The sequence below is a fragment of the Falco biarmicus genome, chromosome 1, assembly GCF_023638135.1.
Source record: "Falco biarmicus isolate bFalBia1 chromosome 1, bFalBia1.pri, whole genome shotgun sequence".
Lineage (NCBI taxonomy): Eukaryota > Metazoa > Chordata > Aves > Falconiformes > Falconidae > Falco > Falco biarmicus.
The window spans coordinates 7,770,466-7,796,893 of NC_079288.1; the positions used below are offsets into that span (position 1 = coordinate 7,770,466).

Sequence of the window (26,428 nt, forward strand, 5' to 3'; positions counted from 1 at the left end):
TACAAATACCCCAGCTCCACAGATGTCAAATGGAATAAGATAGGTATAAATGAATAACAGCCAAAATACAAATACAATGAAGACACATTACAAGAATTTTCACGGGATCTTACTAGAGAAATGACTAAGATTTCTCAAAATATGTTTTTCACCTCTTGCCTTACTGTGACAAGATACTTCTCTTGCTCTTAAAAAAAAGGGGGGGGGGGAAGAGGAAGAAAAGGCAGCAGATGCAGATAACAGTAAATTCTTATTAAGCACTACAGTGCTGCAGCTCAGAATGCAATATAAATAATTATAAATACAAACCTCCCTGTTGTAGCCAACAGGAAACAACCCTCATTCTTTTCAACAGATATTTAAAAAAACACAGAGGCAAAGGTAGGCTTTTTATACTGCTTTTAAAAACAGCACTTTTTCTAGCAAGCGAGACCTTCCTCATTGCTCTCTTTCCACTGTTTCACTGTTCTTCTGGGAAGTGTTATGGGCAGGAATAGAAGAACAGAGAGTTTAGAAAAGCCAAAGCAAGGGAAGAAAGAAGGTATGTTCAGTGGAAGATTTTGCAAAAAATCGGATCCTAAGCTTCATCAGCTGTTACAGGACAAAACATTACTGAGGGTGGTGGAAAGAAAAATGAGTGGATACATCATCTGGAAGACATGCAGAAATGTTAAGTGTCAGGGCTCTAGACAAAAGAATAGGAAAAAAAATTGTAAGGGCAGAGCACTAATTCAAATTAGCCAAATAAGGAAGTATAACATAATAAACAAATGCGGTAATATATAAATTAAATCATCAACATATACAAACCAGAACATTCGGGATCATAAATAATACTCATGATCTACTAGCTTAATAGATTTCAACTTCCTTAAGCATGTCTTGCCAAAGGACAACTCAAGATATCACTTACAAAACTAAGCTACAGCACAAAGCACAGATAACACTTATCAGATTTTATCAGTTAACAGAAAACTTCACCTCTGCCAAAATGTCATTATTGCCACTTTTTTTTTCTTATTAAACTGTGTAAAGTAGCTTTAAATGTTACAAGCTTGCCTGGTATTATGAAATACTTAAAACACTACATGACTTAATCGTCCTAAGAGATGATAATTGAAAGGGTTTTTTTGGCACAAGTTCTCAATATTCAAAGTTTGCACAGAAATGGACTACAAACAACATTGTGTTTGAAGAAGATTAACAACCTGTGACCCTTCAAATTTCAGCTGTTAACAACAGGCATTTAGTAATATTTAAAACAAGGAATTACCTTCCCTAAACACTATATTTATCAATTAATTGCTCTCCCAGCTATTAACTGTGCTACAGAGTATTTTTCTCTTTAGGTTATAAAAGAGATGTACCAGGCAGATGTTGTGGGAGTTAACAAGACTGCATCCTCGTCTCCTATAGATTATTTGAAACTATATTGCCAAGCTAAACCTTAACCCACAAAACCAACGCTGAATCTCTCAAGAGGAAGTTCAGAGGAGAAAGAAGACACTAGGAGAAAGAGGTCCTTCCCCCTCAGAGAAACTCACATTTGAAGCAGGACCCCAAAAGGCCTCTGGAGAAATGGATGTTAACCTGCCTGCTGGGCATTCACAACCTTTTAACCTCTGGAAGCGGCCTGGAGTTAAGGAACTCTTCCGGGGAATATCAAAAACGAGCCCCGCGAACCAGCGCCAGCCCACACCACAGACGCAGGGCAGAGGGAAGCCACCCGAGCTAACACCCGCCTGGGGGACCCGAGTGCAGCGAGCTGGGCCGCCCCACCTCGCCGATAACGCCCGTGCGGCCCGGGCCCGCGCTCCGACCCCCCGCCCGCGGGCGGCCCGGCCCGGCCCCGCCGCGCCCGCACCCCCGAGAAGGGGCCGGGCCCAGGCCCGTAGCCCCGGACGCGCTGAGGCGAGCCCTGCGGAGCACGGCGGGGAGAAGCGGAACACCCCAGGGGCCCAGGCCGCGCCGCCGGGGGACGCCAGCCGCCGGGGCTCAGCGTGCGCCCCCCACCCCGGCAAGGCCCGCGGCGGGCAGGGCCTTCCCCGCGCCGCACCGGGGCGGGGGCTGGGGGGGGGGAATCGGCGGCGCGCCGCCCGCCCTCCATACACAACCCCCGGACTCACCGCGCAGCGCTGGGGGGCGCCGCCCCGCCCGAGGGTCCTCGCCGCCTGCCCGGCCCCACGCGGCCCGGCCGCCCCTCCAGCGCCGCCTCGGCTGCCGCTACGGCCCCGTCCCGCGGGCCCCCCCCCGCCCGCCGCCTGCTCCGCCGCCTGCTCCGCCGCCGCCGTTCCCGCAGCAACTCTCGCGAGAGCCGCCCTGTCAGCCGCCCTTCGCGGCCGCGCCCCGCCCACCCGGGAGAAGCTCCTGCGCGCTCCCTTCCCCGGGCGGAGGGCGGGCCCGCCCCGCGCATGCGCACGGCAGGGAGCAGCGGGGGCCGGGCCGGGACTGGCCGGGTTGCCGGTTTCCCGGGGCTGACACCGGGCACCGCCTCGCCGCGGGATTTGTGCAGAGGCGAGGGGGGAGAGGCAGCGGCCGAGGTACCGAGCCCTCCCGAGCATCGTAGGGGCTGTGCCGCATTCAGACTACTAACCCCCGGGGGAGGCGGCCATGAGCACACTCGGGGTTCGTGCAAAGCGTTTGCCTCATTTATCCGTGCTCTGCTCGGACGTAAGACAGGGCAGCCCCACGGAGCTGGCAGGGACAGGTCAGATCAGAAGCAACCTGTGGCTAGCATGGAAAACTCCACGCCAGGTCACACCAGGCTTGCCCACACAGCATGTGAGCAGGCACCGAGGGGTGCAGAACTGCTCGCCAGACTCTTGAGAGCAAAGAATACACCTGGTAGAGTCATTACTTGGCAACTATTGTCCCTTCCGAGCTTAAGGCACTCATGCTGTAGGAAAAAAAAAAAACAAACCAGCAGTGTGACCACACATAGCAATTAAAATATGCATGGAGGACCACATTCAGACGGCACAGGTGTTTAACTGTGTGACCCTTCTGGCATTCTTTTAGCTTGAAAATACTCTTTAATTACAACATACAGTAAAACAGTTGTTCAGGTAAGCATCAGGCCTCAGTTCCTCAAAGCCACTGAACAAAAAGTGCTTCTAGCTCTATAGAGGAAAGCTAGTTTCTGAACCAGAGGCTTTCCACAGCTGTACTCCGGTTCCCATGAAAGGATGAGCCAGCTACAGGGTTCCTTTGTTTTTGCCCCCAGACAGGTTATTCCCCACTCCCCCATGCACAAAAAGATGCTGAGACTGTAAAGGGGGAATCTAAGCACAGCATGTGCCACAGTATCAAGACATAAACTGCAGAGTTCCCATCTGGGCTCACATAAATGCAGGATTATTCTGCACCAAGACTGTATCTAATTTAAGCAAAGATAATGGATATTTTGTTTTATGACAAAGATGCACATTTGCAGCCTCCAATTAAACCCACTTTCTTTTTTAAATGAACCACCACACCAGTTGATGTCCCTGGCTGTACTCTGCAGGCGGCTCTCACGGTTTCACCCATACCAAGATCAGAATACCATCAGAATAAATACTGCTACCTCATACAATTTGGCTTACAAACCATGTTCTGCAAACATTGCCTACTAACATTCTCATTCTAAATGCTTAAGCAGCTTGATAAAGATTCCTGAGAGGTTATTTTTGGATGAAATATGTGGTTTAAAACCTTAGCAAGATCATTTTCTTATCCTAATAGCATTGTGTTTAAGGAGTTTTAACTTATTTCCCAGATCTGGGTGTTGGGGGAAGGTGTGAATTCTCCCAGTACTTAATTCAAAAATTGGAAAGGGTGGAGGAAAGGAGCTATAGGACTTGAGGATGTTACAAATGTTTCAGATGTTCTTTCTGAGGATGCAAAAGTGATTCATCTAGGATGACACAAAGATTGATGAAATCTGAGCTAGATTCCAAGATGGCTCAAGTCCCCAGTAAGTACTGTTCCTAGAACAGGCTTACAGAATCTCTGGTTTCATGTACGACCTCAAAACGAGGATTTAGAAGTTCTTTGTAAGCCTCCTATAAGTTAAATAACATCATCTCAGACAAGTTGTAGCAGCTACTTTTAGCTGGACTTGAAAAGCCAGATATGGATAACAGCTGCCAGTTGAATGATAGCTACTTTAAGAGGCTGCAGCTGCCCGACTTTAAAAGGGCAGTCCTAGAAAATTAAACAAGCATCAAATTTTAGAAATAGCAGAGATCAAAGCCTTATAGAAAGATATGCCTGATAAAGGAGTTGCTGACATATACTTGCTTGCAAACCAATTAATGTAGCATGTTCCTCCAGCTTGCAAACAAGTTAATGCTTTAGAAAAACACACAACTAAATGTGCAAATACAGGGCAGCTTCACTACAGCAAAAGTTGAAAACCTGGCATAGCTGTAAGCAAGGGTCAAAAAGGCAACAGAGACATTGTTTTGCTAGAGGATCAATTTCAAATGTTTTTTGTAGTCTAGGAATAGCTTGAATTTTCTATGACAGTTTGGGGTGATAAAATACAATCTAAGATTAGCTCTGAGTATTTTAAGTACTACTAAGGGTAAGAAAAATCTTGGTGTCTGACATTTCTTTTGGATGTCTTTTTAAACTTTTTAGAGCAGTCTGGGGAAATAAATGTATGGGGTTTGCTATCAATAGATCAGAGAAATATTTGTTAAGAACCGTATTTTTGTGTAAGCAGCCACTCAAGTTTAAAAATTGCTGCTTGGAATGTTTGTATTAATACCCTGTCACTGACATGAAGTGTAACATTAATAATGGAAGTTAGTGAATGTATGTGCCTTATCTTGACACAGTCTTTAAACTATGATCCATTAATATCTGTTCCCTTGCAATGGAATTTAATTATTGTGGAAACTTTTACATTATTAGCACTCAGAACTCCCACTGTATGTCATCTAAAGATGAACTTTTTCTAGTGTTGTCACAGCAAATGCATGACCTTAGCATGTGTTGTCATAACATACTGCTTCTCCAGATGAGCAGCTGGCATGTATTAAGCGATACTGTGTACATGTTCCTAATTTTTGCCACCATCTTAGTGCTACTGTATGCAGTAAACGTACTTCCTTGTAGGGCTGATGCAAGAAACTAAATGCTAACCAGGAAGATATTCTAGACTGTTTCTTTTCATTCAAAGGAATAAAGAAGTGACCTCTCACTCCCACTTGCTGAGAGCATCAACACACGCAGCTTCAAAGGTGGTTTTGAAAACCAGGCTCAGAGCCTAAATTGGAGCCCAGGGGCCTCTGCCTCAAACAAAAGAGCAACTAGGAACTATTGAGAGAGCTATTGAACTTAGAGAGGATTCATAATCAGAAAATATTTGCTCTAGCTTTGATTCATATCTGTTCTCTCTCGGCAAACACAAGTTAAAAGCTTATGAACTGACACAGTAACGACAGTATGAGCTAGTGTGGTCTCTATGTTCTGCATGCATTGTGAACAAATTTAACTATAGCAGAATCTTTCTGGTGATAGTGCAAGACACAGAAAGAGCCCAGAAAGCGATCATCTCTCTCAGGTGGAACAGAGGCTGCAACAAGAAAAACCCAAGGTTAAGTGGAGAACAAATGTGATCCTTAATTTGTAGATGTTAACTTGATGCAAAGTTGCATGAGGCCAAAATCCTTAAGGGTTCTAATCAATCAAGAGGAAAAATCTAACATCTGAGTACTTTACATACTGTCAGTATCAACGATAAAACGGGGGGTGGGCGGTGTGGGGTGTAATTCCCTTGAGCACAAGTGGGAATATTCTTAGTGGTTGCTGGAATCTGACATCATATCCCAGCTCTAACAGAAGAAACCTCTGGCCTTGAGTAAGTCCTTGCTTCATCAGCACTGGTTTTTCACAGGGAGATCACCTTCTTGACCTGAAATGTAAGCCATTTCTTTACAAAGATGTGGTTTAACCCTACATTCCATGTACTTCAGCTTCAGAGTCTGCTGAACCGCAGGCAGAGGAAGCTTTCCTGCTAGAGCTCTCCAAGATGTCTCACTTCATCTTTTCTGTAGCCTTCACATTTGTTCCTAAGCCCATTCTCCTCAGACATGAGAATCCGTGATCATAAACTACAATACATAACTGCCAATTTAAGGAACTTTGTGTCCATTGCAATGATTTTTATTTTTTTAAAGGACATCTGGCACAATAATTGTAACAAAATACGCTGCTAATATGCACCTTTCTTCCTCTGACGTGTTTCCTGATTTCAAAGAATTGTAGCAATATTTTTTTTTTTTTTAAAGCAAAACCCTGACTGGCTCAACACATCTGAAGATGCTCAAAATTTCACATTGTGATTCTGCAATATATTGCTGCAGTTCACACAGCATAACACTATGTGTGTTATCTGAGTTGTATTTAAGCAGCCTGATGTATGAACCAAGACAGAATGCTTCCTCCCACAAAAAACAACTCAGACAATCTGCTATGGGGAATGTGGAATAGACGAAGGTAACTCAAGATAGCCCTGATCAATTTTCTTGCAAGCTGAAAATGTAATGCCATAAGACTGTTCTGACAGCTGTAGGGGAACTGACTTGCTATATACCTCTGTCTGAAATGCACAGGAATAAAGTGGGTGCGGCAAATAGGGGAATGCCAGGAATGTAGGCACAGCAAGGAGCAAATGCCGGGAATGGGGCTGTTGATTTTTGTTGCATGAACATCACCCTTGCCTTTTTCTTCTCACATCAACCCACGCTGGCCTCAGTGTAATCATCAAGCCACATACGTTAACCATAAAATCCCAAACTATTCCATTTGCTAAATATTTTAGCCTATCTTGGAGCAGAAGTTGCTTCACCAAACAAGCCTGATGCAACAAAAGAGCAATGAACATGACCTGCTCTAGGAAGATGCTAAACACCCTGAGAAAACCTAGAATCTAGGTGCTAACCTTAAAAGTCAGGCCACAGACCTACAGACACTACTTTACAGATAGAAAAGGCAAAAAATTGCCTTCATTGATCATGAAGTATTAAAATGGTCACCAAACAAGCTTGGCCCATTGGAGTCTACAAGACTTAACTGGTCTTACTCGAGTTTCTATAAAACCTTAATTCAAGATCTAGGTTTCTGGTCTAGACATAGGATTTCCCCACATTCCTGTATCTGAAACATTGTCTGACAGTACTAATTAGAGAATCAGACACCAAGGCCAAGGAAAAAAAACCCTGCCCAAATGTGTTCCCTGTGTCTATTCTTTATAGAATGGGATAATGAATGGATTGGGCAACTACTTTGCTGTATATTGACTGCTTGGTTCCATTTTATTTTGCAGCTTTGTGTTAGTGATAAAGGTGTGGATAACTGGCTAGCTGAAAAGGGTCACATAGACGTAGTCCAGCTGGCTGGACAAAAATGCACATCGCTCTCAGCTTATCTGAAGTAAAGCAAAAATACACTATCCTTGGCTGTTCTTGTTACACAATAACAGGAAGATCGCGGTGGGAAAAGAACGTTACAGGTGGGAACAGATAACTACAGAAGAGAAACTAGGGGCGGACTTGGTATTTAGGCAACTAACCAATAATGAGCTTAACTTTTGTAATATGTATGAGCTAATTATAACAAGGCATAAAAGGTGACTGTAAGGTACAATAAACGAAGTCTGCTGATCACTCATATTGAGTGACTGTGTCTTCCCTCCGTCGCAACATAAAGGCAACAATATCAAAGGGATATAATAGATGTATCCACATATACACAATATAAATATCCATATTCTGCAAATGGGGAAACAAAGGCATGGAGGACTTGTCCAAACTCATACGATAAACTAATGCCACAATGTCCAACAGCATTGGGAACAGAATTCATAGTTGTTGACTTCTGAGCCTTGCTGTAACCATCAGCCAGTTCTCCCTGTTCAGAAACCCTCCCAATGCTCTGCCCTGGCCTTCTCACATACACATTGAAATGTTATCACAACTGTGTTTCTGAGAATCCGTCCAAGTGCAGTAAATAAGTGTTGGTGCTTGTGACCCAGACAGAACAGCTGATCTGCCAAAACAGCTTCACAATTTTACTCATTAAAGATCTCAAGAGCACTTGTGAGGCAGCTTAATCACCATGTGAGATAAACGGGGACCGTTCTGACTTTTATAGACCAGGAGACAAGAAAAGTTAGCTTAGCCTCAAAACTAGCAAAAAAAAGTGCAAAACAAAACCACCCATGAGTCTTACAGTAAAACTGAGTGAGCTAGGAAGAATGTAATAAAAGCAAATTCTCTTCCATGCCACATTGTGTTTGCATGGTCACAAAGAGAAGAAAGGACAAGATTGTTATAAGAATTACTATGTAGGAAATGCTGCTCTACCTGGGAACTGTAATAGCCATTCCTGACATTAAGAAATGAAACAATAAAATGAGTTGGCTGGGGTCACCCAGAGCAGCTTAAGCTCCAAAAGAAATCTGTAAAAGGGAATCAGATCCAACTATAGTGTGCCATCTCCCCTTTCTTGAGTACAAAAGGGATTCAGCTTTCTTCCTACTCCCAATACAGTCATCTGTCATTTTCAGGACAGCTTGGAATTGTCAGTTCAATTACCTTTCCGTCTGGAGAAAAACAAAGCAGATGCTGTTTATTACTAAAAGGCAGAATCTCTCTTTTGAGGAATATAACATCTCATTTTTTATAATTAAACATTGAATTAGGTGCATCTAATTTATTAAACAATACACAGGACCTGGGAAGTACTACTATTCAGCTAAAATGAAATGCTATCTTCCCTTCAGCTTTGGTAGAGGTGTTGGTCAACTCAACTACTGCTTTTAATTTTTAAGACTCAAACAGCTTTTGTATCAATCTTCCCCTTTTAATTCCTCTTACTACTACACACATTAGAAATATGGTAGATTCCTAGCATGTCATGAAATGTGCAGAGGGATGGGGGAATCAGACATGCAGCAATTGCTTTTTCTAAACAATACAGAATTTTCTCACCAATTTAATTTTTTAAATGATTTTGCACTATTGTTCAAAAATGCTACTCATCAAATATTGATTAAAATGCAACTTCAACATCTCACCAGAGAGCTTAATTACACACACACACAAAAAAGGCAAATAAATTTTTTTTTTGTATACAATACCTGCTTTACAGTAGTCCTACTCAAATTTTCATGTCTGCTCTACCCGCAGCAGCACACTGATGAGGACTGACTGAAAGGCACATGCAGGGAGGTCAAATAGTTCCCTTGGATCTGTCGGGCACTGCAAGCCATTCAGAGGCGGAAGCTTACTGCAAACTGAGCCATGTCTCTGCCCATATGTTGTGGTCCCAAGAGGAGACTGTATATCCTTGCGCTGAAGACATGGTGAGCATGAAATTAAGCATTTTCAGACTATATGCATAGGTTTGCAGTAGCTGTTTCATTTCTGTAAACTCACTTCCCACCAAAATGATATAGGAGGCATTAGACAGTGAAACAATTGCAAGGAGTAGAAGGGTGTGAAGAAAAAGCACCCAAGGTGCTTTTTATAGCTATATTGAAGCAAGTATGGGAAGTAATCCTAATCTGCAGCCAAAATTGACTGATCTGAGCTTTCCATGCCATAATATTACATTACTATAAAGATTCAGAAGTAATATTATCTTGTTTGCCATTACATCATTTGTTCACAATTCTGTAATACTAAAAAAATAGAGAGGATGAGGACTTAACATAAGACAGAGCACTTTATTGTAGAACAGATCTTTACACCAAAGTTCTCAGACCCAAAAATCATACCAGTTTAGTGCCTCATGAGTACTTCACAGCATTTGCCTTTTGAGTTTCCCTTTGTCATCTACTACTAGAATACACAGGAAAGTGCTCTCTGGATACCTGCCCTATTTCTGAATCTATAGCAATATTGTCCAATTCAAGGGTATTTTTGCTCTTCCAACCATCCTGGTAATAATGCATTTTGATAATGTTTTTCACATAATCTCAACTAGGTCCCTAAATCACTCTGAAGTAAACAGTTAGATCAGATTTACCAAGGAGGAAATAAAGGTACAAATACGTTAAAGGTCCAGTCTGTCAGCCCCCATAACCACACGTCTCATTGCCAGAAGTTCTATACACAGCATACTTGTGAGTGAAAACAGATTTTATTAGTAGCTTGTTCAAGACCCACAGGGAATCAGTGTCAGAGGCAAAACAATCCAGACTCCGGATCTCTGCTCAAGATGTATCTTTACTCTGACCTTTTACTTAAAACCTTCTACTAATTAAGTAGATTTTATTGGGAGTGGAACAATCTAAAGAGGAACTAACAAGATGCTCGTGCAGCACTAAGCACAATTCATGATCTTATGTTATTAGAATTCCAGTAACACATTTATCCTCTTCCCCTTCCTTATACTGTCTCTAAATTACACCATAAAATTCCCCCACACCTGCCATTTTAATATTTCTTTCTAAGACACCAAAACCACTTACAGTGTCACTCAAGCGTATTAGAGTTGTGGGGGTTTTTTTTGGTTAACTGATTCCAAAGAATTGTTCCGAGTAACAAGAAGCTCAGGAAAACAAGGAGTTCTGTGGCCCTCATTATTCTCACTAAAATTGACATGGCATTTAAAAGAGCTGAAATCGCACTTGGAGAACTCCTGCACTCTGGATCCACACACTGTGAAAGTAGACTGTCTCAAAGGAGTATTGAGTATACTCCCAAAACATTACGTTCTTGTCCAAAACTGCATCTGCAGCGAAAACAGTGCAGAGCACAACTTCATTGTACAATTTATTGCCGTAAAATTGCAAACAACTGTGCCAGGCTTTAGCATCTGTAGTTCAGCACACTAATGAACATCAGTTTTGTAAAAAAAAGTCTCACAGGGGAACTGTCGCATCACAACCTGGGATGATACAAGCTCTACACTGAACTACAGGAACAAGAAAAAAATTAAAACTAAGGGGCATGCATCTTTTCGATTTAGCCAGTCCACTATGAATTCAGAAAACAAACCCCAAATCTCTGTACACAGAAGCAGACCATCTCTGCCTCACACCTCTGATTTCCCTTCCAGACTCGGCAGCAGCTTACATTTCTCATTAGATTACCAGCTCGATATGTTTGTGTTCTGGTTCCCACCACGGCCTCCCGGGCATCTGGCACCCAGCGCGTGCGTTCACCTCACGGCTCCTTCGAGACTTCCAGTCCGTTGGTTACTCTACGGCAAAAGCGGCTTTTCAGAGGGAGATCTGCAGGTGTCACCCTCCCCTTGCAGAGGCACAGCCCTGGCAGAGGGACAACCCTTCTCCCTCACTCACCCCTTGACTGGGGCACCCCCCGCGGCCAGCCTTTGCCAGAGGGCTGGAGCCTTAGGCCACAGGGCCTCTCCCGGGCTCTCTCTGTCCCCTCGGGCATTCCCTTCACCCCGAGTCACTTCACTGCCCCTCAGCACCGTCCCTCCGACGGCACCTCGGCAGCCGCGGGGCCAGGGGGGTGGCCGCTCTGCTGCCCGGCCCCCCAGCGCTGCCGCCGGGGCCGAGCAGCCGCTCCTCAGGGCACTCGGGCTCCCCTCAGGGCTAGCCCCGACCTGCCGCCAGGGCGGATGCCCGGCTTCGCGCGCCACCCTGGCCAAGCCAATCAACGCGCGGCGTACGGGTGGCCGCGCGGGATCTCACCAACCAGACACCGGCTTGTTGAGGCCGCCCCGAAGCGCCACCGCGGGTCCCCAGCGCCGTGGCGTCCCGCTTGCCAGTGACCCTGATGGCGGCCCCGGCGGCGCGCGGGGAGGCCCGGCGGGCGAGCGGCTTCCCCGCCGAGACTGCCCGGTGCGGCTGGTGAGTATAGGCCGAGCGGAGGCGGGGCGCGGCCGGGCTCCATCCCGTCGGGGAGCAGGACCGAGAAGGCCCGCCGTTCGCTCAGCGGGGGTCCCCGCTCGGCTGGAGGCTGCCCGCCATGGCGGGGAGGCCCGCGGCAGAGCCGGCGGCGGGGCGGCCGAGCTGCCTTCTTCCGCGCAGTGCCATTCCCCTTACGCAGCCTGCCCTGGCATCTCGCCGGCGCGTTACCTAGCGGCTTAGGAGGGAGAGGAAATTAAAAAAAAAAACAACCCACAAACAAACCCCAAAAACTAAACCACAAGCACCCAGAAAAGGCGCTGCCACACGTGCTGGCGGGTCGGCGGGACTTCTCCCGCGGCTGAGGGACAGACTCCGCCTCGCCGCGCCGCGCAGCGCGCCCCGCCGGGCAGCGGCTCCTCAGCCCCGGGGGGCGGGGGCCCGGGCCCGCTGCGGCCGCTCTGCTCTGCCAAGGGGCTTCTGGGGGTCCCAATTCTGACTGAAACGCCTGCAGGAGGTTGCCTCGGCCCCTTACGAGCTCGGAGAGCGGCCCCCGCTCGGCCAGGTGCTTCATGGCGCTTCACCGCCGTCCTTTCCTCAGGAGGAGCTCACGGCACGCTTCACCTCAGGCGTCCGCCTGCTTGATTTCCAAAAGCTGCGATCCACGTAGTTCTTCGATTACATTGCTGCTGCTTGTCTGCTGTCCAGGAGCTTTCTCCTACCGGGATAACACAGGCCATTAGTGATAAGAGGAGGCCTAAAAATCCCAGTTAAAAACCTCATTACATAAAGCACAAAGAAGTTTGTCTGAGACGATATTATCTACTCAAGAGATAGCTAGAGAAGAAGGGAAGACCTAGAGACAGGAGCAGATAGTGTTCTAGTTACGCATTTAAGATTCACCGAGCTGTCACAGGACAGCCTGTGCCACAGAAGTTTCTTTAAGTTAGTCTGATCAGTCTTAAAAGTTACCAAGATAGCAGCAGGTGAACATAAGTACCCATCCATCTTCCCAAGGCGGCTAACCAAGTAGTACATATTTTTACATTTTCTGAGAAAAAGGAAGCTGCTATGGCATGCTTGTCTAAAATCCCATTATTTCCCCCAGCAATTATAAAGTTCCTTGTGGAACAGGCAGCTCATACGTGGTGAGATACAATGGTATAGTAGTGCATGATCTCTGTGAGACACTGTAGGTTCCTTAGATATGCAAGTTTCTATATAAACAAACTTAACAGCTGCTGTACTACGTTAAACTACAGAGCTTGATCAAATATAGCAACGTTTGAATAACATACCAAGCAAACTTGACTTACTTTCTAAGAAGCCAGCTTGATACAGGCACGCATATAAATAGCTACAATATGCTGGTTTTACACAAAATGTCTTTTGTTATTTAGAGTAGTGCTTTATATTTCTTTGTTGTCTTTTACTCAAGCACATCAAAACACTTCACATAATATTCTTCTTAACCATGAGCTTTTAAATAAAAACATTGCCAACATTTTTTGTCTGGTGAGAGGATTAAGATATTAGTGCTTTTAGTCTAGGTCACAAAACAAATCAATATTGCTACTGCAAGTGGAACCAAGAAAACAAACCTCCTTCCTCTAATCTTCATATCACAGCTCTGTTTAAGTCTTTGTATCTTTAAGGCCACCCTTGCTTCTGTTGGAGTCCTACCTAAACTAGGTGCTAGAAGCCACAGCAGGCACTCCAGAGACCGAGCTGCTCCAGGCAGAAAGACAGCCCTGAAGAAGGGATGGGTTGTGAGGGCTTATATACCCCTGTGGCTGTGTGGGACTGGCCAGGAGCAAGGAATTGGCCAGAAGACAAGTCCTTCTGTAGGGTTGGCCAAGAAGAGAGTCCTGCTAGGGCTTGGGCAGCACTGCCCTGTACCCAGGCCTGCAGGGAGCAGGATTTGCTTTGGGTTGGTTGGATTAACCTCTGTGATATGATAACATATGGGAGCATTTGTACGCTAAATAGGGCACTTTAGATCTCTGTCTGGGATACTCTTGAGTGAATAGTGGAGAGAAGTTCTTACTGAGCTGCAGAGACCTCCTCTGTCTTCCTTTTACAGTGGAGTCAGCTCACGGCCCTATTTCTAGACACAATTCATCATATGAATGTTCAGCATAAAGCTTTCATGGAGCTTGTTGTGAGACTAGCAAAATACACAGCCTACTGAACTGAGCAGTGTCTTTTCTACATAAGGGTTCAGCTTTGTTTTGAATAAATGTATGACCTTGATCTTGTTAATGGCCTTCAGGTGCTGGGCCTGCTTTGGGGAACTCCCCAGAAAATACCTTCTCATCAGCGTGATATTTGTTAAGTATCTCCAAATGGCAAACATTGGTGTAAGAATGTTTTTTGCCTAGAATTACTATAAACTGTGCATATAACACCCTTATTTATAAACTGGATTTAGGAGAAAAAGCTGCACTTTTAGCTGTGAGTCACAATGTACGTCAGCAAAAGTTGATTTGCTAGAAGGTCCTATAAATACAGCACTAGCTTTTTTATTTTATTTTGGGCTGCTGCCTTTTTGTGGTTTTCTAACATTTCAGGGTTATTATTTTTTTTAAATGGAGGTAGTTATACGATCCTGGTTACCATAATAACCAATATCATGATGATGAATGACAGTTGCTGCTTTTGCAGTGAATTCTTCCATACATTTGCTGTAAAATGTTTTAGTTGTCATTCAAGGCATCATGCCACAAAGCAGGTGATGTCTCATCGCTCTGCAGAAGCTGCAGCAGCCCTTACAACTTTCAGAATTGTGCCTTTTGTTACATTTTCCGCTTTGATCTGGACTGTATACATGCTGTGTCTTTCTGCGGCAGGTAGGCTTTGAGTACCTGAAGCAGAAAAGATAAAGCAATCCTTTAATTCCCAAACAGTCTACTTTTTTTTTAACCAAGTAAGGAAAAATGAACACGGCAAATATCTTTCAGATTTACATGTGAAGCAGTATCAGCCGCTGTGGAACAGTAAGTAGACTAAATTAGTTTGATTGTTCTTTTGATCATATCGGTCAATTGCTTCTCAACTCACCAGAACAAAATTAAAACAAAAATAAATATGTTCTTTCGATTGTGTAGCATCTTGGTTTACCAATCTTAATCTTGCAAGTAAACCAATGGTCTGACTTTTACAAGTATGCCAAAGCTATTTCCTATTCCCTTTATCCCTCCTTGTTGCTCAGCTTTCATTTTAAGCCACTGCTGTCCTTTCAAACAAGTCTAATGTGCAAGTCCTGTGCTGAAGAAAAGATGTCAGAGGTATTTTTTATTGGAAAACTCTCAGCAAGTAAGGTTGAAACAAAAATAATTTCACCTCCAAAAGTCACACTTATCAGTTGGAAGAGAAATTAAGTTAATTTCAAGTTTATCCTATTGCTGATTCAAGGTAGAATAGATCTCTCTCTAATTCCTGTCATTTAGCAAGGGAAGCAGAGCCTGTGTGAAATCAACTCCTGATTCTGCACAGCCATGCACAAATGAGATACTTGACCACTACCGAGTTGATAATACTTAGCACATATACAACCCTAATTCATAAGATCTCACTTACTTTACAGATACTACTAAATTTACTTCACAGCCTCTCTTGCTGAAGCAGATATGCATATCTCTATCTACAATCAAGGGTTACTGAGGCAGGGAATGTTTACCTGGCCTAAAATTTTACAAGTTTTTTCACAAGCAGATACTGAAACCAAGAAGTGTGGCAGACAGCTCTGTAGCTGTAATTATTCCGTGCCCTCGGTGGGTCTCCAAGCAACTGACAGTATCACTTGATGCACCTTTGGAAGCCCATATATCAGCAAATGTACCCATGTTGCAAATTATCAGGCAGACATCGACTGCTCATGAGTAGGAAGACCGTATGGTTCTGCTGATATCAAAACAATCAGCTCTAATCTATGCCATTTTCTCCAAGGCAGCTGCTTTTTTGGTTATTATCTATTCCCCCATGTTTCTATTCTGGGTGACAGATCAGGCTTCTGTTCTTGAGGAATTCACTTTTGGCAGCAAGGAATGTTCAGATCCCCGTCGTTTTTCATAGGCTAATCTATGTTGGGAGTTTTCAGTAAATAACATGAAAATAGCACTGATTGAGCACTTTAGGGAAAACAGTTTCATTAGGTTGATTTATTTTTCTGCCTAAAGACTTGCAGCTTCTGAAACACATTTTTCTTTCCAAGTGTTTGTAGGTTGTATGTGGAGTTATCTGATCTTTCTGTTTGCTAGTTGGTTTATAAGTTCTGTATGTACTGTATCATGCCGTATAGTTTCTTATTAAATTTCAACACTGATAGCTCATATTGATGTGAGGTTTGGTTAAGTTGTTGTGCTTTGAAATCCTTGAATTTCAAAGGAGGATCTGAAAGCCAGTGTTTATAACCTATATAAATACACTAACTGCATAAAATAGTGTTATTCAAAATATGATTGGGCAAACAAAAGTTTGAATGGACCTTTGTAAAGCTCTGCTTCTGCCCTTCAGATGGGTGTTTCAAACACTTCCTGATACTCGGATCAAGCTACAAGACTTACCTTTGCTCAGGGTGCTTCCAGACTGAAATGAGTTTGGGGTGATGGGGATCTATTCTTCAGATTTGAAAAGGTCTGGGTGTCAGACACACATGGCAACACAAGCACTGAACTAACTCATTCTTGTAAATATAAAATAAAGATATTCTAACGTGCATTGCAGGCCTCTCCACATAGCTATGGGCTAACTATTGGCCGAGTTCAGCATACAGGATTTCCAGAAAGTTAGCTTGCTATTAGTGATACATGCATTGGGTTAAGTTATTTGGTAGATGCTATGTTGCGTTTTACTCTACCTGACGGTTTGGAAGTATTTCTCAGGCTGAATGCAGCATGATGACACTTGAACACCACATCCAGCCATTTCCAGATTTCACAGACTGCTCTAGGCAGGCGAATCCTGAGGAGGATGGAGTGTGCTGGGAAAGTGGAGGGAGTCAACTGGCTGCACTTGAAGCCTGTGGTGTCTGATTAGAGCAACCACAGCTTCAGGCATCTCTGATTGTCTGCGGCTGAATACTTGACGCCCACTAACATGTTCCAGTAAAGCAGTCCCGCTTCAATTCTCTCCTGCTGTCTGGCAGAGTTCAACATGTCAAACGAAGGCATGAGTGACTAATTGCCTGGGCAAACAGAAGAGAGAACAGGGGGGACAGAGGAGGGCAGATACTCCTAGTATGGAAGAAATAGCAGTGCACAAAACTCCTGGGTCCAGAGTGTGGCGAGTCCCTGCTGTTGGGTCAGGGTGGTGGTGAGATGCATCTGGTGGTGAGAATTAAGGGTCCCTGAAACAGAAGAGTCTGGGAGGACAGCACTCAAGGACCTTGTGTGGGATGGAGCTGATGGATGCACAGATCTGCAGATCTTTGCCTACAGAATTAATGAACTGCTTCACCTCATTGTGTGAAGCTGTTTTCTGAGTGTTTGCAAGACCTCTGTAATGCATATGAGGTTTTTGGTTGGTATAACACAATTCTTGCAATATTCTTGTAGACTTTATTTTGATAAATTATGCATTTGGAAGAAAGCATGCAAATCACATTTTGTATGGCTCCAGTGCCAATCCTGGTGCAGAAATCGAGGGAGGATTGTTTATCATTGCAGCCTATCTTTGCTTTTGGCTTCAGTTACCCTAATACTAAGATATCCCAACCTATGTAGGATTAGCTGTGTTTGGAACTCTTGCTTCTAAATGAAAACCTGTTTTAAACTTTGAAAAATGAAACATTCTGCTTGTTTTGTGTATCCAGATTGGCACCGGGAAGACTTGGCTTCTTGCTTTCTCTGTGTGAAATGTCTACAATCTAACCTTTTTTGGCACCTTAAATTGGAGATGTGAGAGAAACTGAACTACTTCTGGGTTTCAGGTCAGTTTGTTCAAATTTTGGAGGAGCCGTGAGCATGTGTGATGATGAAGCAGTGCTGCATGCACCACTGATTACTTTTGCAAGCTCTTGTTATATTGATCATTGTAACAGCTTTGAATTTCTCTGGGTAGGGGATATTCACTTCCAACCTTCTCTTTAACACCTTTGCTGTGTATCCTGCTTCCTACCACTGAAGGACTTAAGGGCGGTATTCCTAAGCATGCAGATGATGTGCCTTGAACTTTAAGGGATGGCATGTTTGGCGTTCAGGATCACATTTCAGTTTGCTGCCTAAACTAGAATGTCACTAACACAGAATGTCACCATGCCTCCCTGCATGGCCCCCTGCCCTCCAGCCAGAGCCACCCACCGCTGCTAATGATATGGGCTCCATGGGATTAGCACAAACAGCCCAGGATGTTTTTTCTTGTTCTGCTTTTGTGACTTTGGCTTCCCAGTTACCCAGTTGTGTCATGGATAATTATGCTTTTGAAGTCCAAATCCAGAGAGAAATTCAAGCACTTAGCTTTGTTTGAATGAGGGAGAGCATGGTGCATAAATCCTTCAGTAGATCTACTAATAAATCTTCTGTCAGAGGGGAGTAAAAAGAAGAGTCATGGATTTATTTCTTAGCCCTTTTATTGTTAGTGAGCATTTTTCTCCTTAAAATCATCTCTTGCCTTCGTCTGTATTGAAGTCACTCTGGAGTTCAAGGCAAGATACTGAGGCTCTAAGCTGCTGTGTGCAAGCCTACAAAGTACGTTTTCCTATTTCCCACTCCCAGCCCTCTGTCAGCTTCGCTCCAGTAACTTTGTCTGATCCTCTCTTTGCAATTGCTAATTGGCCTGGCAGGGATACAAAGTGACTGAAAATAGCTTCATTCCCTTGGTGTGTGCACATTGACAAGGGTCACAGAACAGAAAAGTAGGGCAGAGTCCAGACTTGCGGCTCATGCCAGCCAGCCGGCAGCCAAAAAATCGCTCTTGCAGGTGCTGGTTGCTGTACTGCAAACAGTTCTTTGGAAACCAGCAGTCTGAATGTTGAATGCTTGCTGCTTCCTGGAGTGCAGGTACAGGACTCGCCTGCATGAGAGGAAACACTGACAACTAACTCTTCAGTGTGGGGCAGCAGTGGCTTTCTGAGTAAGCTTTGGATGACATTTGTTTTCCCTGAAATGATGTAGTGTCATGGAGCGTAGTGCTGTAGGTGACTGCGGCAAGGATGGGAACTCCAGAATCCTTTGAAGAAGGCAGTATGGTATAGACCAAGGTAGTAAATCCCAGTGTATCTAGGAAATACGTAGGTGGTTTGGATTGATTTGCAGATTGAGCTGCTGCTTTGTTTGTTTGGATTTATGAGAAGTGTGTGTCCAAGCCCTGAGTTTGTGTGTGATATTAAAAAGTAGAACCAAGAGTTACTAGCCAACAAGACGACTTTCCCTTGACCATAATCTTGTAATATCTCATTGTGTTCATATATAAGAGAATCCTCTGGAGCAAAGTACACACATCCTTTGTTTTGACCAGAAAAGACACTTTGCATACATGGAAAGAGAACAAATTTGTGCTGTGGGAGATCAAGGGGGACATGGGCTAGAAGAAGGTTGTGAGTTCCAGAGCTGCTTCGTATCTCAGTTATGTTCGAGTCTCAGTTTGCTAAAAAGAAGAAAAAAAAAGAAAAGAAAAAAGGCCTAGTTCCCTAGTAATCTGGAATTGTTTTTATGACTTCTGGCTTACTTAATGATGGTCAGATACATGCACCCCCCAGTAGCACAGCCTTGTCAGAGGTTGGATGTGTTGTTCAGCAAATGGAAGAATCATTACTGCAGGCTCCATTAGAGATTAGCTGGACAAAGCTCCTGGTAGATAAGCATAGCAAGACAAATAGCTGTGAGTGACAGCATGCTCCGACACCTGGTAGAATCCAGCACTTTGTCAGATGTTTTTGGAGGCTTGTCCAAAAGTGTGTCAGGGCTGCACTAATACTCTTACTTTGAGCTGCAGGGAACTTAATTCATATACTGCTGTCAGTTTTGGGGGGGACTTAAGCTAATGGGACCAGTTCTGAGTAAGGGGAGGACTGATGTACTATTAGAAGAACTTTCATCTCCCCAGTTCTTCTTTTAAAGACCAGTCCTGTAATTCGAATTTTGTGAATTTCATCACTTCCTTGCCCTAAAGGGAGAAATATGGGGAGACTGACTGCTTCCTCTTTCCACAGATGGTGATGTGATAAGTGTAGCCAAGCTCATCTCTACCTAGGAGACACTCTCCCCTGAGGAGCAATCAGTCCCCTTTTGCTGGACATGCTTATGGAACTGCATAGCCATGGACCTCAAGGAGAAGTGTCAGGTAGGTTCCCTAAGGGTCATGCCCAACTTAAATGTTGAGTTCTTTTAATTGCCTTTCATTATTTTGCATCAAGACTCACCATTTGGTGTTACTGTGTGGTGGTGTAATCCATGGTTAGTATCAAAGTTGAGAGTTCTGTCACCTTCACATTCCTAGGGATGTGTGTGCTTGTATCAGTAGGTAAGTCCTTTGCAGGCTGGGACTGAGGCACCATGGTGGAACAGCATAGGTGAAGTATATGCTGTTGCATGTGCTGTGTCTTTCTTGAGGTTTAAAGTACGGCTTCAGCCCCCTGGACACTTAGCTTGGCTTTATTTGAGAAGCTGAATTCTCTGAGAAGATTTTTTTAATAAACTAAGGTAATGAAATCATCTGAGTCCAGTTTTTCTGATGATAAATGTATGTATTTCTTGGGCAATTGCATGTCTTCCTAGGGAGTGCTGCAAGATAGTATTTCTGTATCTGGTTTACAAAGTGCCAGATGTGTCTAGATATTGTATGGAGGGGCAATCTGTCTCTTGCTATCTTGCCATGCTTATGAGCTTCAAAGGAGAAAAAAGAGAGATCTTCACGAACAGCTGCTATAGAAGCTAAAAAGACATATCTGCTGTGGCTGACAGGAGAGTAAACTTGGCACATGTTACTACTTCCCAAAAGTAAAATTATTTTGACCACTTGAGTGAGTAGTCTGCTGGTCACTTATGTTTTAGCCATGTTTCAGCAGCCACCTCAGTATTAAATGTATTTCTCACTCAAAAAAGTGAACTGGTCCTTATTTTGGATCCCAGTCAGAAATGGGGCAGATAGTTCGAGACTGGTGGAGAACATTATACCCATCAAGCTCTCAGCTGGCACTGGTAAGAGAACATTCTTGGCCTTCCTTTTTGGTGTCCCTCTCTGCACCACACTGTAAGCTTTATCTGCCAGATCATGTTTGCTGGCTCTTTTTTTCTGCGTGCATCCCTTTCTTGCTGTTTTGTTTGCAGTGCTTCCAGCATCAAGAAGTGGTTTTGTTCGTTAGTGCAAAAGTACCTGTTAGATAATCAGCTAGGCCCAGATCTGCTCTAAAAGATTACCACAACAGTGTAAGTGACTTAGATGGTACTCATCTTGGTGAGTGAAGCTTTTGGTGCTGGTATGCTTGGAGGATGTGTTTGAACTATGTTGTTTTATATCGAGTTGCTGTATTACTATGGAGGTAACATTCCAATGAGGATAATTATCTATTTATTGTCTTGTTAATGACATCATGGGCTAATCTGGTATTGATCATTTTAGGAGACAATGCAATTGCTATTCTTTACAGGGGTGTGTGCTGTGTAGGATCTGAAAGCGACAACACTGGCATTGCTGCAGCCACGGCAGAGCACAGTGGGGACACTTTCACTGTGGTCATGATCTTTGGTTCATCCCTTTCTTTCTCATATGACATTCTTCATTGTACAATGCAGGAAGAGCGTATCAAATTGCTGGACAGGCAGCAGCAGGGACAGTAATGTAATAGACCTTTAAAAGGCATATTAGTAAAGTGTCCTGCACAAGGAGATTATGGTGGGGAATCATGATGTCTGAAGTCCTAGTCTCCTCTCCTGGCTTACTGACGTTTTTTCTCCCTCCTTTCTGAATGGGGATTAAAAGTAAAAGCAAGATTTCATCACACTTTTCAATAGGAATTAAAAAAAAGACATTGATACATACAGCTGCATTTTACAACTTACTTTGTCTGGATTCTGAGGAAAGAACATGGTTTTATTCTTGTTAGCAGTGTATTATTTGGTGTTGAGGAGTTTTCTCCTATTTTTTAATACTGCAGAATCTTGTTTCATCCCCTTTAAGGTGGAATCCATCTTCCTTTCCAAAGTGAAGACCTTGGACACATATATGCTGATAAGGGAACAAATTAACCTGCTATATAACTTCAGTACTAAATTTGATGTGCTAGGTTTAGTTTAAAATGCTAAAAATAAAATGAACCCAAGTGAATACAACAGTCCCAAACCTAGTTGAAAGCAATCTCTTTGCTCTAATATATATGTGTGATGAAGAGTTAGCACTCCTGGAACAGAAGACATGCTCAGAGAGCTGCTGCAGCACAGACATCTGTCACTCAGATGATGAGAGACTTGTCCTTTGGCTCCAGTCAGCTAATACAGTTCCGTTGTCAGAGATGGCTGAGGATCACAGTTTGTCAGGTGTAATGTAGGCCACCTTCCAATTTTTTGCCAGAAGCCAGACATTGCAGAGAAAGGCAGAGAGTATTTTAGGAGCAGTGCCAAAACCTTCTTAAATTAAGTGTGCTGGTATCTTGTTCTTTCCCCTGTTCTCCTGACTTTTTAATTTTCTGTGTATTTCTGAAGTGAATTTAATACTTGTGAAAGGTGCCAGAATCTCCACTCTAAAACCCACTCAGCATATACCAAGAAAGACAGGAGCATTGATTGCCACAGGACAGTGTGAGTGAGGCTCATGAGTTGGAATTACTTTAGATGTAGGCTGTATTTGCAGCAACACAACTATTAAAAATTATTGACATCATCCATTCCACAGTTACCAATAACAACTGAGCTGTATTATCCCAGTGTAATTGCTGCAGCCTGGACACAGCACCATGCCTCCTGGCCAGAGCCCGGAAATGTATTCAGGGAGCCTGTGCTTGTACTCCGGCTATAGCACTGTTGATCCTGAGCTATTTTGTTCCAGGAAGCCTGACAAGAGCTACAGTCCTACCTTTGGACTGAAAAGTAGCCCAAGTCCTTTGCCTCTTCTCATCTTGCCAGTAACTGTATCTCTGTTTTTATTCCCTGCTGTTTTCTAAAACCTCACTCTTCTTCCAAGGGCTCTTTTGCAAACTGATCCTTTTTTCACAGGCATCTCTCATCTATGCTGCAGTTTTTTTATGGGTCTTAGTCCCTGCCTTCATACTCAGCCTTTTATTTCAAGCCACAGTTTTATCTTCAGATCTCAAATTTACAGCTTCTGCTCTTCCATCCTGTTACTTAATGCACAAATGTGCGTCCAGATGCAGTTTATGATACCAGCTCATATCAGAAGGAAGGTACATAGTACAAATCACTGCCCTACACAAAACACTTCAGAGCAAGGTCTCTCAACAGTGGGGTAAACAAGAGGCAATTTGATCCATTTCTGTTTGTGTTCACGACTAAAGCTGAAGGTTTTGAGCTGGAAGAAAGTTGTGTTGGGACCTCTTAACTGCATGAAGCACAAGGGTTATTTCTGGTATTGCACTGTCACAAGCAAGTTGTTTTATTCACATTCATTTGAGTCTCCAGAAGGTTCAGAGCCGTGGGAAACGGATCAGCAAGCACTATGATAAGTTGCGGGTGTTACATGTATGTTGTGTGAGGAGGGTTTGTCCATTCTTAGCCCATGTTGTTGTTGTTGATCCTTTCTTTTTTTCTCCTTACTTTTTTCGTTGTGTTGAAGTGAGTAGGTGAGTAGTTTCTTAGCAGGAAAAGAGGAAGGAAGGAAAAATTGTGCTGTTAGGACATTTTGTTCCTCTCTGTGCTTTAGAATTGTTGTCTAGGAAACAAAATGCCCTACAGAAGGATGAGGGATGTCTTGCCTCTTTCTCCCCTTGCTTTTTCCTGAAGTTACATTAAATGCAATGTCTGCTTCCATTCAGCTTTGGCTGTGAGAACTTAGTGAGATTACATACCGATGTATAACTCAGCGCCAACACAGAGGTAATAACCAGACCCTGTGTCAGGTTTATTGTAAATATCAAGACCTCTTAATCTCTGCACTTCTGGCTTTAAACACAGAATATGGGCTGTGCCTATTCAGGCATTTGAATGTCGGGGAAGGAGAAGAAGTGAAAAGCTTGGGCAGGGAGGGTAAGCAAGTCCTCACACCTGTACATGGTTTTCAAAGCTACATAATACGCTGAGACTGGAAGCCTTTGCAGTGCCTGTCTGTTCCATTCTGCACCAGCAGCTGTAATCCTTGGCAAGCTATTGACATGGTTCTTGGCTGGGCCAGTTCTTTACCCCTTTCTACATGGAATGGAAGTAATTGGTTTAGTGATTGCTCTGCAGAATTGGGAAGCCCCAGATAGAATTAGGACAGCACTGAAGTAGAAGCTATATAAAAACCCACTTAGGAAGGTGCTTCCCTCCAACAATGAGAAGGAAGTGTTCTTGTAAAGGATGAGAATGAGAGAGAAGGCTCATTCCTTCTTCACCTCCAAAGGCCTTTTTATCCCATTACTTGTTCTACCCAGCCCTTCCCTGTCTACACTAATCCTTTGCTTGCTCTGTGCCACTGCCTAGGCATCATCGGTAAATGGGGAGCCCCAGGCATGGTGCATGGCTATGAAGAATTTATGTGCACCATTTGGTTTAGGTTGTGTGGCTCAGTAAGTATGAATATTGGAAGCTGAGAGGGGCTTTTGCTGCTTTCTCTGTCAACAAGAGAAGAGGGAGGGAACACTTCAGACTGGACCTATAACCATCTCAACTTGTTTAAATAGCAAATGCTTGTATTTTTAAATTGAGCTTGAATCCAAAGCTGTGGAGTTCTCTGGAAGACTCTCCTAGATTTATGTAGGGGAGTCAGTATTCCTGGGTCTCGCTGTCTCAGTCTAGTCTTTTTCATTGCCTGCTCAGGTGTTCCTTCCCCTGTAGTATGTTTTATAATACTTTGTCCTGTCTGATTTGCCATCTGCTTTCCCAAAGACCTCTCTCTGTCAGCATAAACCCTTACTGTGCATGCATATGCATCTCTACAGTCAGGGAACCTAGGGATTCTGGCTCTGTCGGCTCCATCTGATGAATTGAACCATTCTTACAGACATCTGGTGCTATCCTGGGCAAACTTTCTTCTCTCTTGGCCTTTTTTCCGCCCTTTCTCAACCTCATCCCCCACCCCCATCCACCGCCTCCTTGCTGGATCTGCAGCGTGACTGGAAACAGGCTGAATTAATCAGCAGACTGGTGCTTCACTCTGCTGCTTCTGTCTCATTCTCTGCAGCGCTGGGCTCTGCACAGTCTTGCTCTCTCTCCCTCTTTGCTCTCTCATTTTTGGAGGGCAGCAGCAGTGCAAGTTGCTGGGGAAGTGGTGCAGGAATTTAGCCCAGATGCTCTTCAAGCAGTCTGATCTCTGGATCCCCCACCAAGGCAAATGCCGCAAAGTAAGTTTCTCTCCCTTAACATTTAAATTCAAAATGGCTTTCCTGTCTCTGTCCCCAGCCTGCATCCTGCCTGATGTGGTGGCTTGTGAAGAGCTTTGAGGTTTTGGGGAAAGAGGTTATGGCAGGACATGAAGCAGTGAATGATGATTTTAGCTAGGGAATGGCTTAATGTTGGAGGTGATGGGGAAAGAAGCTCTATTTTAAACTGCAGGTTTAACCCTGGAACCAACAGGAGGGGCCAAACGTGATTTTAGCTGATGACTCCTGCTTTGCTGCCCCTCTGCCTCATGACTTAAATTTGTCTGTTTCTTCTATGGGCTTTGAGCTGTGGCTGTTGAACCTCCTTACCCCTTTGGAATATGTCTCGCAGTCCACCTGCTAGGTTGTATCATAGTTTTAGTCCCTAAAGTGTTCAGCTCAGACGATAGGAAGGAAGCTAATGGGGGGATGAAAGGTGTGGTAAAGTTCTGGGGATTTCTGAGCATTGCTGGCCTCTGGGAGGGGATTAGCAACCCCTGGAGTAAGCTCTGCATTGGCATAAAGCAGGGTGCTGTGTGTTGAAGCCAGAATAAATACGGACCCCTAACTGCTCTGTGAACTTGGAGGAATAATGTAACCGAATAAATTACACTGATTAAAGCTTGATAACTGCGTAGAGCAGGTGAGCTTCAAAGCACTGCATAAACACTACCTCATCCTGCCAGCAGCCTAGTGGGGCAGATAACTATGGTTGGGGATTTGCTGCTCTAAACAGGACCAAAGAGACAGACCGAGGAATGTACAATTCAAAACTGGGCTGTTACCTGGGGAGTGGTTGCCTCTCTGCTGTTGAGCTGCTACTAGCTGAGGGAGAAGCAGAGCACTGGGCTTTGTATTACCTATGTAGAAAGGTTGATCGTGCCTGTTGGCATCTTACTGTGTGCTTTATGGAGGGCATAAAATGTAAATGTCATTGTCTGGATTAAAATGGACTCTGTTTACACCAAAATGCAGTGGTGATTCAGATGGCTGATTAGCATTGCATTGGGCAGATATCTCAGAGATCTCTGTTCCTGCAGCTGTGTCTCTTTGCAGTGTAAGTCTGCAGGCCCTGTTAGCAATGGGCTGTGAGGAGCCTCAAAGCCAGCGTTCACACTGGAGCCCTCACAGGCAACCAGTTACCAAACTGGGGACACAGAGAGTTCTGG

At 44.1% G+C, this 26,428-nt stretch overlaps 2 protein-coding genes across 9 annotated transcripts in view; one reads left to right on the plus strand and one right to left on the minus strand.

The window, feature by feature from the left end:
* Nucleotides 1-11,439, minus strand: part of GRB2 (growth factor receptor bound protein 2) — a 61,871-nt gene extending 50,432 nt beyond the window's left edge. For 2 of the 3 annotated variants that reach the window (XM_056323475.1, XM_056323464.1), the window contains exons 1-2: nt 11,300-11,439; nt 11,073-11,199 (exon numbers count right to left, since the gene is read on the minus strand). In XM_056323475.1, the coding sequence (XP_056179450.1) occupies nt 11,073-11,081 (9 nt within the window). In that variant the 5' untranslated portion in view covers nt 11,082-11,199; nt 11,300-11,439. Of the gene's footprint in view, nt 1-2,126; nt 2,287-11,072; nt 11,200-11,299 lie in introns of those variants that run through there. The other variant, XM_056323458.1, reaches the window with a different exon arrangement.
* Nucleotides 11,440-11,651: 212 nt separating this feature from the next.
* Nucleotides 11,652-26,428, plus strand: part of TMEM94 (transmembrane protein 94) — a 52,382-nt gene continuing 37,605 nt past the window's right edge. For 3 of the 6 annotated variants that reach the window (XR_008819223.1, XM_056323215.1, XM_056323225.1), the window contains exon 1: nt 25,128-25,241. Coding sequence is in view for 4 of the 6 variants with exons in the window: in XM_056323215.1 (XP_056179190.1) it covers nt 25,188-25,241 (54 nt within the window). In the remaining 2 variants the exon portion in view is untranslated. Of the gene's footprint in view, nt 11,816-17,624; nt 17,742-19,961; nt 20,093-25,127; nt 25,242-26,428 lie in introns of those variants that run through there. The other 3 variants (XM_056323223.1, XM_056323220.1, XM_056323229.1) reach the window with 3 other exon arrangements.